Source organism: Chiloscyllium plagiosum, unplaced genomic scaffold (assembly GCF_037043375.1).
Source record: "Chiloscyllium plagiosum isolate Xiang-an unplaced genomic scaffold, Cpla_swu_hap1 HiC_scaffold_13, whole genome shotgun sequence".
NCBI classification, from domain to species: domain Eukaryota; kingdom Metazoa; phylum Chordata; class Chondrichthyes; order Orectolobiformes; family Hemiscylliidae; genus Chiloscyllium; species Chiloscyllium plagiosum.
Genome location: NW_028270151.1, coordinates 59,546,419 through 59,561,372, shown reverse-complemented (window position 1 = coordinate 59,561,372; position 14,954 = coordinate 59,546,419). Strand labels below are relative to the sequence as shown.

Below are 14,954 nucleotides of genomic sequence, written 5' to 3'. Positions count from 1 at the left end.
CAAAATTAAAAGTTATATTCTAAAACATTTGAACTTTGAACTAGCTACTGGCAACACAGGAAGAATGTTGCAGCAATCATACAAATCCAGTTCCTTGATTACAGGCATTCTGGTAAATATCCCCCATATTGTAATAACATTTTTGATGCTATTTTTATGAAAAGAGGTTTTCATGAGTCTTCAGAGATTTTGAAACAATTGCCACAATATGGAGGAGTCCACTGGTAGAACTGTCATTAATTGTGGCAACAGCTTCCTGGTACCTAACCACAATCTTTGAAAGGCACTGAAAATCTATTTTTGATTCTATGTACATAAAAATGCAAACCTGTATTACACTGGAAGGATTAATCACAAAGATGTGATTTAAAAAGAAAAACAATTAATTAAATACCTCGCCAATTGCTGCATAAGCAACCTCCGCTGTCATTAGATCTTTGTGTGCAATTGCCATGGCAGCAAGGCATGACCACATTGTTTGTTCCTGTTTGTGGAAAGCAAAATAGCATTAGGCTTAGTTCACACACATTGAAAATATTTTGGGTTGTAATTTTGAACTAGATTAACTTAACTTTTTTCATAGGATTATATTGTGCTTCTATGGTTTTGTTCATGATTATTATTCACACAGGTCTTCATAATGATCATGCAGATTCACCACAAATGTCTATGCCCTTTATATATTTTCAAACTAATTGGTAACCATAGAGTCTTAACTTTCTCACTGTAAAATGAAAATTTGCCATTAATTGTTCTCATATGCTGGATTTTTAAAAGGCAGTTTTTAACCTGAAAACAGACCATTGATTGAAATGTAAGTGGCTAAAACTATTTCGCAACTGTGAAATCCTATTCTACCCCAGAGAGATGCAAAGTCTACGGAGATGCCAATAGGCACAATGGCATCCATGGAGGTATAAACAGCTTCTTCCAATCTTACCAAGAGATGAATCATTCAAGACTTAAAGACTACAACAATGCCAAATATAAGCCTCAGACACTGGTTAACAGCTTTCTATTGGGATTCACACATGATTTATTTGAATTGTTATTGATTAAGGTGGAGAGAGGTTTTATTGCCCATCTCTGTCAATATTAATGCTGGATTTGGAATTACAGACAGAGATTGATATTGCTGCAACATGGTGGCTGTATTGTCTCTCTCTCTCTCACTTCCATTTTACATCCAAATTCTGATCATTGTTTTGTGGCAAGAAAGTGTCTATATACCTATAGCAGACAGAGAATTTCCAATAAAAAGGTGTTGGATTTTCTACAACAATGGTTCTAGGAGCAAAGGGAATATATATTAGCTCCAGTTAAAAAAACAATTGCATCTGTAAGAACCAAATCATCTGAATGCAATCAGTGAATCTGTTTTTGCCTATATATTTATTTGATCTGCACCTTACCCAAATTTAACATTCAATATTGTGTAAAGTTGTATCTCTTTTTACATGCTTGTATGCAATAGTGGGAAGCAGAATATATTTGTAGTTTTTTAAGGAAACGTTCTAAATGTTTTTACCTGTGTAGCTTTAGCAATGAAACTAACATAAGAGCTGTTTGGATTAATTCTTTTAGTGAACATAAAGTCAGGACAATCCAGCATCCTTTTTAACAAATCAAAACATATGCTGCAATCAAATGGGGAGTGGAAAAAGAGTAAAATATTCAATCCCTTTTCATCTGGTCATAACAATTGAAGTCGAAGCATAATAGTAAAGCATTTATTAAAATAATTTTATATCTCACCAATATTCTTCTCCTCTCCTTCCTCCAAACCCCTCTATGATATTGACACCTTACAGCAAATTAAAGTTTGTTCCACAATTAAGTAGGTTGTACTTTACTTGTGAATAGCAACAGGTGTTCTACAATAGGAAACATTAACTATTTAAAGTTATATCCACGAAATATGGGTTGCAGCATGGATCACTGGTAAGTAGTCAGCAGTCTGAACCCCAGCATATGTTTTCCTCCTAGGCATTCAAGTATCAACTGTGGGATCTTTATCACTCCACTGATTATCTTTGAGTAATTCAGCACTATTTACTATTGGTTACATATTGAATCTTCCTGGTCTGTTGGCTCATCCGTACATGGATAATTTTGTTGAGTTATTGGGAAAGCTACACTGCTGTTCAGCACCCAATCACAACTCCTCAGATACTGAAGTAGTCCATGTCCAAAATGTTACAAGACCTGACAATATCCAGGTTTGGGCTGAAAAGTGACAAGTAACATTTGCACCATACAAATGCCATGCAATGAGCATCTCCAATAAGAGACAATCCACCCACTGCCCCATAATATTTCCCACCATCAACATCCTGGGGGGATATCATTGACCAGAAACTGAACTAGACTTGCTGTAAAAATAAAGTGGCTACAACGGCAGGCCAGAGGCTAGGAATATTGCAGTATGTAACTAATCTCCTGACTCCCCAAAGTCTGTCCACCATCTATAAGGCACAAGTCAGAAGTGTAATGGATTACTCCTCACTTACCTGGTTGAGTGCAGCTCCATAACCTTGACACCATCCCACTTGATTGGTACCACACCTACAAACATTCAGTCCCTCCACCACTGACGCTCTGCAGCAGCAGTATGTACCATTCATAAGATGCATTAAAGAAATTTGCCAAAGACCCTGAGAAAGCACCTTCCAAACCCATGACCACTTCCACCTAGTAGGACAAGGGCAGTAGATAGATTGGAACACCACCACCTGTAAGTTCTCCTCCAAATCTCTCACCATCCTGCCTGGAAATATATCGCTGTTCCTTGACTGTTGTTGGGTCAAAATCCTGGAATTTAATCCCTACCTATTGTAGATCTACCTATTGTACATGGTCTATAACGGTTAAAGAAGGCAGTTCACCACCACCTTCTCAAGGGCAACTATGCATGGGTAATAAATGCTGTTCCAGCCAGAATGCCCATATCCACAAATGAATCTGAAAAAGCCAAGTTAAAAATAACACAACACCAGATTATAATCAAACAGATTTATTTAGGGGTTTCGGAGAGCTGCTCCTTCGTCAGGTTGTTAGTCCAACTGAAAAAGGAGCAGCGCTTTGAAAGCTTGTACTTCCAAATAAACCTGTTGGATTATAACCTGGTGTTGTGTGATTTTTCACTTTGTCCACCCCAGTCCAACAGTGGCACCTTCACATCCTGAAAAAGCAAGTAATGGACATAACAATTTCCATCACAGAAATACATTTATGGAGTTCAACTTCTTATTCTAAAATTAATTACCTATAACCATGCATATAATAAATTCACACTAACATAATTACCCTTAAGATTAATATAATCTTATTTTGTGATTGATCTGAGCACTAATTTTGTCTTCCTCCTACTCTTGGATAATACTGATTGCGTCAGGAAATCCTGCATGGTTATAGGTCGGAGACAAGCTGATTTGATAACTACACTGCAGCAATGCTATATCATTTTCCTGCTTCAGCAGACGTTGGAGCAAATTCTTAAACATCTGCTATAAATAGGTGAGTTGTATGTATGTGTGAGACACATTTTTTGGGGAGTTCTACTAGAGGTTTCTGATATGGAGTGTGATACATCAAAATGATTGTCATGACCTCTTGAGTTTATTAGGCTTATTAAAATTCAGCTACCATAATCCTTCAAGTAAAAGGACTGCAAAACCCATTTTGGTACAGGAGTACAGGGCTTTATTGGTGCTTTCCGAAGGGTGTGATACACCAAATCGATTTCCACAAGTTCCTACATTGATTAGACCAATGAAAATTTAGCTACCGTAATCCCTTGATTGAAAACAACTTTGTTTGTGTCAATTTCTTAGCACTGCAATTAGCTATTTCTATACTGAAATTGGAACAGTGCCAAATGCAATAATGATTTAGGGGAGAAGAGTTACAACAATTTGGAAATTATAATAAGCGTAAAAAGCTGGGAAAGGAGTGCACAATTTGCTTCTCCCAATTGAGGGCTCTTTTCCATTAACATTTCAAGAAACTGGAGCATACTTGAAATCTTCTTCCAAATGGCCCATGGGGAAAGTTCTAGAAGGTGTAGGAATATCTGTGGCAACAATCTGGGACTGTACAGCACTATTGCTGCTTCTGCTGCAACAACCTGATCTTCCTGTTATGTGTGGATCATCTGGCATTTTTTTAAGTGGCTTGTACTTCATTGCGCCCTTCATAAGAAATGTTTTCAGCGCAGCATCACTGGATACTAATTATGCTAAATGATAATCTCAGAAAGCAATCTCTGATAGCCGTATGATCAACGGTACTAACAGCTCCCATTCAAAGTAAAAATCAACACTACAACTTTGGGCCAATAGGTCAACTAGTATTTATAAAGAACAGTTGATAATTTTCTACATTTAGTCCACAGAAGAAATGCTTACCGAAGAAAAATTATTTGGAACAATAAATGTAACAATCCTGGTGATAGTGCCACCACTTTCTCTCTATGTAAGCATGGTAGTGCCTATATATTCACTTTACCAGCATACATCAATCATTGAAATCTTAACTGAAATGGCTCTTTAATAATCCCCACTTGCTCAAAATTCAAGCAGGTTTCAGTTTTGCAACTGGAATTATATTGAATTATACAAATAACCATTAAACATAAAAGGAAATAGGATTTTCAAATCTTCACGTAGATAAGCCATGAGAAAGACAGAATTCTGTCTACAGTTCCCAGTGGTTTAAATGGTTGAATTAAGAGTTGTATGAGGTGTATGAGAGGAGGGCTGACCTTGTGCTATTCCATGGCACCATTCCACAGGTTAGTTTTGCAGTAAGTCTGCAAGAAGCAGCAGCTACGTTTCAAGCTATTACTGACCATTCAAGCCCGACTTGTGCCAACCTTTGGTTGTTGCAGCTATGTGGTAGCAAGGCCCTAAATTCTTTTTCTGTTGACTCAGAATTGGAGAACACAAGACCCCACAGGTAAATGTTTTAGGGTGCCACTAAATAGGTAATGTGGGCTTTTAATCTAGTATGTTTTCTTTCACACAATACCATGTACAGCGTGTAATGTACAGAGCATTTTTGTAGGATTTTCTACCCCAGTAAACAAACTTGCAGCTATCACACAGAGGCTAATAATGCTGCCTCCTCTGAGGAGTCTTCATTAGGTCAACTAGTAAAACAAGAAAAGTTCATCTTAATTTGCAGATGCTGAAGTGATAATGCCAGCAAGGGGCCATGGAACACTTCTAAGTAGTTTGATTTACTTGTCATGTTTCATTGTGTCTTCTTCTTCCAAATATCAATTCAGTGTATGAAAATAACTGCTGTCGAGAGCAGTAATAAGCGGACAGATCAGATGATTGCATGGCTGGAGAAATGGTGTACCCCAGAGAGGTCTATATTATGACGTTTCTGGGGAAGGTGGGACCTGTACAAGCCTGACAGGTTGCACTTGGACAGAGCTGGGACAAATATCCTCGCAGTTTTTTGCTAGCTTTGTTGGAGTGTCATACAGCATGGATACAAATCCTTTGGTCCAACCAGTCCACACTGACCATGATTCCAAACTAAACTAGTCCCACCTGCCTGCACTTGGCCCATATCCCACCAAACATTTCTTATTCATGCACTTATCTAAATGTCTTTTAAACATTGTAACTGTATCCATATCCCCAACTTCCTCTGGAAGTTCATTCCACACACAAACCACACGGTGTAAAAAAACTGCTGTTCATGTCTTTTTAAAATTTTTCTTCCCCCACCTTAAAATATACCCCCAATCTTGAAATCCGCCACCATGGGGAAAAGACACCTGCTATTCACCTTAATTATACCCCTCATGATTGTATAGCAGAACCAACTGTATAGAGTTTTCAGGCAGAATAGAGTGAATTACAGAAAAAGAGGCAGGGAAACAGTATTGGTAAAAGAACCCATTACAGTTGTGAGAAGGAATGACATACTAAACAGGTTAACAAATGAGGCATTATGAGTTGAGCTTAGGAATAAAAAAGAGGCAGTCACACCACTAGCAGTATACCACAGAACCCCAAATAGTGAGAGGGAGATAGAAAATCATATATGTAGACAGATGTCTGCCTGTCGGAATAAGAGGGCAATAACAGTAGAAGGCTTTAACTGTCCCAATATAAACTGAGTTCTAAACAATATAAGGGGGATTGAAGGTGAAAGGTTCATATACTGCATCCAGGAATTTTTAAAAACACAATACATGACAAGCCCAATGACAGGAGATGCAATTCTGGATTTAGTTTGAGAAATAAAGATGGGCCAGTGGGTGAAGTGACAGTGGGGCGACCATATCAGAGATAGTGATCTCATTTCAGTTAGATTTAGTGTTATTATGGAAAAGGACACAGATAAATCAGGAGTAAAAGTTTTAACTGAGGGAAGGAAAATTTTACAAAACCAAGAAGTGATTTGGCAAAGGTGGACTAAACAGGACTGCTAAAGGATAAATCAGTGGGAGGCACTAAAACGTGAGATCCTTCGGGCACAAAGAAGACATGCCCCCTCCAAACATAAGAATGGTACTGCCAAATCAAGACTCCCCCATAGTTGACTAGAAAGTATAGGGAAAGATTAAACAGAAAAGGATGCTTATGATAATCATAAAAAACTCAACATTGCAGATAGCCAAGAGCATAAAAGTGCAGGGATTAAATAAAAAAAGAAAAAAGGAACTCAAAGAGAAGACATGAAAAAATATTAGCAAGCAAGACACAATAAAACTAAAAGATGTTTTACCAGTATATAAAGAGCGAAAGGATAGTAAAGGTAAAAATGGGTATTATCAGAAATGAAGGCGGGAACTTGTGTGAGAACCTGTGGAGGGTCTGAGAAGAATTTTTAATGAACTTTTTGTCTCTATATTCACGAAGAAGAGGGATAATATGGATATAGTAATCCACGAGGAGCAGTGTGAAATATTCAAAATAATCGTAACACGAGAGGAAGTGTTAGAGGAGTTAGAATCCTTGAACATGGATAAGTCAACAGGCCGGATGGATTGTTCCCAAGGATGTTGAAAGAGGATAGGGAGGAAAGAGCAGATGCAGTATCAGAGGACTGGAGGAAAGCAAAAGTGGTTTGCTGTTTAAAAAGGAATCAAAAGCAAATCTAAATCAATTACAGGTTAGTTAGTCTTACTTTGGTAATGGGGATAAAGGAAGGCCATGCATTACAAATTTGATTTAATTCTTTCAGGAAGTGACAAGGAGGATTAATGAGAGTTGTGCAGTGATCGTGGTCGATATTGATTTTATTAAGGCATTTTGACAAGGTCCCATGTGGCAGACTGGTCAAAAACATAAAAACCCCTGGGATACAGGATAATGTGTCAAATTGGATCCAAAGTTAGCTTAATAACAGCAAACAAAAGGCAATGATCGATGGTTGCCCTTTCAAATGGAAATTGCTTGTTTCAAGCAGTTTTCCACAAGACTGGTGTTGGGACCCGTGCTGTTTCTTTCATACATTAAGGATATGGACTCGAATATGGGGGCACCTTTGCAAAATTTGCAGACGACACAAAAATGGGCTATGTAGTGGATAGTGTAAAAGATAACTGTAAGCTCCAAAATGTTATAGATGGGTTGGAGGAGTGAGCAGGTAAGTGGCAGTTGGAGTTCAACTCTGATAAGTGTAAGGTCATATATTTAGGGAGGTCAACCAGTAAAAGGGCTAACACAATAAATGGAAATATACTGAGAGGGGTAGATGAAGTGATAGGACTTTGCATACAAGTGCACAGGTCCCTAAGGGAACAGTACAGATAAATAAGGTTGTAAGGGTGGCATATGGAATGTTCTCCTTCATTAACAGAAGTACAGAATAAAGTAAGATATAATGATAAAATTATATAAGGCATTGATGAAGCCACAACTCAAATGCTGTGTGTAGTTCTGGTCACCACATTACAGGAAGGATGTAATTGCTCTGGACAGAGATCAAGAAGATTTACTAGAATGTTGCCAGGGCTGGAGAATTGTAGTTATGAGGACAGATTGGAGAGGTTGGGGTTGTTTTCGTTGGAGGCTGAGGAGTGGCATGATTGCAGTTTGTGGAACTGTAAGGAGGAGAGATAGAGTAGACAGGAGGAACCTGTTTTCTTTCGCGGACAATTAAAAAAAACAGGGGTTATAGATTCAAGCTAAGTGGCAGAAAGATTGGAGGAGATGTGAGGAAAAACTATTTTATGCAGAAGGTGTGGGTGTCTTGAATTCACCTGAATTGGTACTGAAAACAGAGACCCTAAACTCTTTTAAAAAGTGCTGGGATTTGCACCTTAAGTAATGTAAGCTGCAGAGCTATGGGTGTGTGCAAGAAGGTAGGATTAGAAAGAACATTTGGGAGTCTTTGGATCAACATGGACAAGATGCACCAAATGGTTCCCTTCTGTACTGCGTTATTTTTATGATTCTACAGTTCCGACTAGCAACTACTAGCATAAAATATTTCCAAAAGCATAAATAGCTACAGACTACAAATAGATTACAACCAAGTGACTAGAAAAGATCTCAAGACATCTATCTTTAATGTCTGTAGATTATTTAAAAGACTTTCGACCTGAAGGTCTGCCTGTGACAAGTTTCCCCAGTATTGTGGGGATTTGGCATATATCAGCCACCAGATGAAGTAGCATTCGTCCCTGTTTCCTTTTGCATGTAAAAAAAAAGATGCAGACTATTTCAGTTTGGAGCTCCACATACTTTCTCCATTCCTGTTTGGAAAATGGAGGTGGGCTGCTAGCTAAATTCAACAGACTCTTTTAACCAACCAGTGTATTCTATCTGCACTCAAAATTAGGGGAAATCGGATGTTAAAAAATGGCTATATGATCTTATTTTGACTATCGTTATTATACATCTCTCAAATGTTAAAAATTCAATCCACCGTTTGAATCTCTAAATAAATAGGCCCAATGTGGAGCTAAATTAACTTGATTTGTGTCACAGGTACCTTACTTCACCTCATAATTTAAATTAAATTCCCTTTAAAACCCTCTGTGCAGTCATTGCTTCAGTTGTTAAATATTACTGTTGTGAAGTGTGGCAGATTTTCAGCAAAATATTTCTTAGCAAACATTTTTAAAAAAATTATTATTTTGCAACATTACAAAGGAGTCAATGCACAAAGCTACTCTCAGAAAACCAGTTACATTAAGCTTTCAACAGCTCTAAAGACTAGCTAATGATTTCTGGAGTTATTCTGTCAGTTGACTAATTTTCTCAGTAACCACTGATCCTATCTCCATTAAAAATAATCTAGTTTTACTACAGATCTATTAGCTACATCCAAGAAATATAGTTGACACTGACATTTTGGTCAAATAAACAAACCAAAAAAAAACATAATTAACAGGGATATAAAACTCATTATGCTGGCGTCTCTGTCAGATGGGGGTCTATTATTCTGTCTGCATTCTATAGTTTGAAATTATTAGTGTCCAATTTTAGAGTGGATAGAACTCCAAAAATGTTACAAAAAGTAAAATTATGCTAACAGTTTGTGTATTTCTCCTTATTATCTATCATCAGATTTTATTTGAGTGAAGAGAAGACCATAAAAGGATTACGGTATTTGTAAGTTATTTACATAGTGTAGAATGTAAACAAACCAAAATACATTTGTTCAGTTGTTGTCTTCCTCGTGCATGACTTCACAGGAACATAATCAGCTAGTTCAGCATACACATTTAGTGTAATAAGAAAAAGCTGAACTTAAAAGTCAATATTTAATACCAATGAAATAGGCAGTGGAAGACATTCTTCTTCTTCACTTGAGAGGTTATCCAATTAGGTGTAGCACATGCCCTCAGTAAATCCTGTTCAATTATCATTGCAATGGTTTCACAGTCTTACAAAAAGTAGATAAACTTTCTTGGGGGTAGGAGGTATGTGTTTTTAACTAGCTGTCTGACATATAGGGGGTGGTAGTGGATTAAAGCACTGGCTCAGTGCTTCCTTATGTGGTGCACCAACCGTTGCCAAGTTCATGGGGGCTTCTGCAAGGCATCCAGAGAATCAGGCTGTTTCAGGTTGTAGTTTTGAAATGTAAAGTGAACTCCTAAGATATACACAAGATCATTTTATAATTTTGATGGGCAGTCTGAGGAGATCATTGCTGTATACAATTTTACTATACAGTAAAGGGGATCTGTAAAGGTAAATTTACAGTAATTTAGCAGGCCCTACTTGCTTGCTGACAAGGATGACCACCGAACCACCTGATAACAAACAGGCCCAGTGCTACCGAAATACAGTAGGGTCAGTGTGCCAAGGTGACCAATATACTAAGAAGTCCACATTAAAAATGTAAGCATTTGGATTTGACAGGGTAAAATAATTTATGAAAATAAAGATGAACCTTTGGAAAAGTTATAGAAAGGCACCCCTAAAATAAAGTCAGTGGGTTTGAAATATATCTTAGAAGAGAATGTAAAATGAAGGTGAATGAATTCTCAGCAGTTTGATCCTCTTTCTCATTAAAGTCAATTCACAAGAAATCAAAGTGTAAAGTAAGTTGTGCATTTGTTATTTTCTGCATTGTTTCATCACCCAAAATTATTTGCACCCATACAAGAGAGCTGAGAGGAAAATGCAACTCATAAGTTTTTAGGAACCCCTGTAGTCTTTTGCCAATATTCAGTGAAAGAACGTCAAGACACAACATTTATCAACAGCAGATAATTCCCTGATAAGTTTGCAATAATTAACTTCTTAATGCTTTGATTCTAATCATTCATATTGATAATTATTGATATTGCCAGAAGAAAATGCATTAAAAAGACCATACATCATAACAAATAGACATTTTAAAATATATTGATATCTGGGAATGACTTTAAAGCTACAAAACTAATGTTGAGTTTCGGATGATTTCCCAACATTCTCTCATGGCTTATGGTTTCATTATGACAACTAAATTAGATTACTGCCTTGTAATTACTTCCAGGTGCATGGTAACTAGGTTCAATTTTCATTTCATACCAATATCTTACCAAAATCTTGTAAACCCTAATATTTCAGATAGTCAACAGCTTTCTATCATTTAGAGAAGGAAAGTTATATTTTTCTTGGTGTTCTGTGGGTATCAAGCTTTAACTATGTTGCTTGGAATTGTGTGGAAATATGTTGAACATTCTCTGGTAATATTTAAAACAATGCCTAATTTCTCATAGTTTGACTAATTTCAATTTAGTCAACAGTTATATCCATTATCTACTGCTCCTTTAGGGATTTAAAACATTGTTTCTTTAGGAGATGTTTAGGATTCTTTAATGGAGAATGCACTGATAATTAAAACTACCTGAATTAAATTAATAGTTTACAATTTATATTACCCTCCCAAATAATTATTGTTCAGAATATAGTTTAGAGATATTCGGAGGGTGGGAATGGAGAGAACTCCAAAGAAACACAATGTTGAAACAGTGCTTCTGCAAGCTTCCAAAGCACTTTACTTGACCAATGTTATGCATAATGTACCATAGAGTAATTTAACTTCTAACTTGTAAACCATGCATGTATTTTCAAAGCTACGATATAAAATTAATATATAAAAGCTAATTCTGAATCTTGTAGAGTCTGATGTCTGTAAAGGAGCATTTTAATAATTATTATAGAAAACTGGAAAGTTGCATCATTTGAAAAACTGCTTTGATATAAATGAAAGAAAATAAAAGGAAAACAAATATCACAATGCAGCATAGTCATGAGATAACTAGTAAATCTAGGCAAAGTAAATCTACTTTCAGACATAAGCAAACTCACCTCATCAGGTGTAGTTGTCTAAAAGGCAGGAAGAAGAGCAAAATTGAAAGAGGTAGTTTAATGAAAGAAAGTTGCAACAACAATAAACAAATAAATCAGATATACAAGTTATATTGAGAGAGCTCTGAAAAAACTGTAGATTAGGAAATATTTTACACACTGAACAACTGATGCAGCATATAAAGCAATTAGGTAAGGGATAGCATAGACACATGCAATATTGTAAGTAGCATTGTGCTTCAGTAGTTTTTCCTTGCACATCTTGACATTCTTTTTAAATGTCAACAGCATCATGGGTAGGATAATACCAATATTGTCCTGTTGCTAATAAGAAACAGCCAAATAATCTGTTCATGCTGTTGTTCTTTTATTTTACTTATTCTGTTATAGATAGCTTTGAATTGTAGATATTTGAAATCCAACTACATTAATGTGGAACAAAGATATGCTTATGAATAGAATTAAAACAGGTCAAACAATTGTCATGATTAGATTTACGCTATAATACTTTACATGTGGTAAGTTGTTATGGTAGTGGACACTAAATTAGGGATTTATGTCACAGTATGTTGATGTCCTAAATGAAAAGGGTATTACCTAAATCATATTCTTCCACTTCCCACAGCAGCTGCCCATGAACTCCCAGTACTAATTCGGGAGAATTTAGGATAATTTACATATTGTTATTGCAACTATAATGGAGAACAGCTGAGTTTGTGTTTTAGCAATCTCAAAATAATAAAAGGACTTACAAGAATGTTACAGGATGTTGACAATTTCAGGTTAATTATCACCTTCAAAGTGCATGGAAGCAATATGCACGCTTTCTCCAAAATGGTTCCATGCTCCCCTTTGAGTTTCACACCTGATTTGGAAATATATTGCTATTCCTTTATCATTACTTGATCAAAATCTAAGAACTCCCAACCTAATGGTTCTGTGGGATACTTTCAACATATAAATGGCACCATCCTTTCAAGGGCAATTTGGAACAGGCAATAAAAATTGGCCTTTCCAGTGATACCTACATCCTGTCAATGAATAAATCATTTTAAAATAAATGATTAAGAATATATAAATTCAAGCTTCAAACACTGAATAATTCTTCAACCAAATAACAAAAAAATGAGAAGATGCAAATATCATAACATTTTTGTTTACTTTCAAAATTCAACTTAAATAAAAGTATATTAGGGTAGAACAAAAAACTGTCTGTCATTCCTTCTTCATGTCTGTATATTTGCAAAATATATTTAAAAATCACATACATCTGTGCCAACCTTCTCCATGTAAGTTCTCACGTCCATGTTTCTGTTGCCCAGGACAAAATTTATCTTCTAATTTATCACTTTGCTTTATTTCTAGGCAAGTTTTGGTTCCACATTTAAGCAATGTATTCATTACTATTACTTCTTCTGTAACAAATCTTTAACTTTGTTTATGTTTTAGAGCCTGAAATGTTATGATGCAACTCTATCTGTACAGTGTTACTTCTATCTGTCAAAAGCAAAGGCTACAGACCCTATTTCGAATCTCACAGATAAGATCATGTGCATGTCCATCAAAAATAGTGTTTCACTGCTGTTGCACTGATCCAACAATAGATTTTGGGTTGCCTCTTTGTGCTATCCCAGGTGAAGGGCACAGATATCTAATCATCGCTGAAGGTATCACTGAAGAAAAGTTGTGTTGCTTTACTGATCCTGAAGGAGGAGAAATCCTCCAGTTAGATATGAGCTGTGGAGAACTTTCTTCACTCTTGAGAATTGTGAATTTAAGGTGATTCTCTTTCTCAGAGGAATGTAGATTGTAATTTAATGAGTGCATTCATAAGGTTGATAAGACTTTTGGGCTTTTAAAGGAATTGAAGAAATGTGAGAATAGGATGCAAAAGTTAAATTGATGTAGACATCCAGTTGTAATCTAACTGAATAGCAAAGCAGGCTCAATATTCTTTAGCCAAATTCTGTTCTTTTTACTCAGGTCCTGAGCCCCAGTGGAACCTGAGTAGCAAGGTCAGATGAGGCCTTATGATTTGTACTGAGCAGAATTCCTGTAGTAAACGGTGAACTCCCCCAGGTATACCTCCTTGATAAATGTAGATTAACTGATGAATCTCTTGCAATTTATTGGACACACTGTTCAGGATAGAATCCCAATGCAACAATGTATCCCTTAAATTTGCATTCCTTTCTGGTGATCCATCCATTTTCCACTTTTGCATGGTTTTAGAATTTCAGAGTCTTTCAATTAATAACTAAATATCCTAATTTAAACTGAATATATTAATGGACATATAATTTGTTAAATGCATGAATTGTTATGATTCCAATGGTGATAATACTGGAGAAGTCAGATTCCAGAGTGAAATCTAGCTTGGTAAACCATTAGTTTTAGTTTTGCAATTTGGTTACTGTGGTGGTTCAGTCACTGAACATATTTACATGAGGTTGTCAATGTACTTTTAACAAAAGAAAGTAAATTTATTATGTGAATGAAAATAAGCTCTAGTATAGGTCAAACAGACAATTTGGAAAGATCTTATCAGTAACAGCAAAAATAATGATTAAACCTTTTTACTAGGCAATATCCTTTACAGGCAGCAGGAAAATCCACCTTTCGGGCAAAAGCCCTTCATTGGGAATTCCTGATGAAGGGCTTTTGCCTGAAACATCGATTTTCCTGCTCTTCAGATGCTGTCTGACCTGCTGTGCTTTTCAAGCACCACTCTGATCTAAACTCTGGTTTCCAGCATCTGCAGTCGTCACTTTCGCCTAATATCCTTTACAGACAAACCTCAGTGAAACATCACTCTCATCTTCACTTTAAAATTCTTATTCAACTAATGAAACTGTAAGCATTTCCTTTCTGTACTTAGTGTACTTTCACCAAATGTGATTTTTTTGACTCTTTCCAAGATACATAGACAGACTAACACATTGTCTTTTCTCTGAACCTGGCTACTTTGAGATTGTTAAAACAGCTCAAGATTTCTTTCCCCTTTGATAACCTGAAGATTTCCAAACTAAAACTGTGCTTCTGCTGGTGTGGATATATATTCTGTTGTCTTAACTGTAATGCTGTAGATCATAAAGAGCAGCAATTACCACAACACCAGGTGGCTTGCTAAATCATTTAACTTAAGTTACATGAAGTCTTGGAATATTTGTCTTTAGCTCG

The 14,954-nt window shown here is 36.3% G+C and overlaps 1 protein-coding gene across 10 annotated transcripts in view; it reads right to left on the bottom strand.

Annotated features, from left to right (window-relative positions):
• Nucleotides 1-14,954, bottom strand: part of ift80 (intraflagellar transport 80 homolog (Chlamydomonas)) — a 229,777-nt gene that overhangs the window by 9,856 nt on the left and 204,967 nt on the right. For 9 of the 10 annotated variants that reach the window (XR_015759197.1, XM_087993642.1, XM_087993645.1 and 6 more), the window contains 2 exons: nt 11,775-11,792; nt 395-484 (listed from right to left, as the gene is read on the bottom strand). Coding sequence is in view for 9 of the 10 variants with exons in the window: in XM_087993642.1 (XP_087849768.1) it covers nt 395-484; nt 11,775-11,792 (108 nt within the window). In the remaining variant the exon portion in view is untranslated. The remainder of the gene's footprint in view (nt 1-394; nt 485-11,774; nt 11,793-14,954) is intronic. The other variant, XM_087993644.1, reaches the window with a different exon arrangement.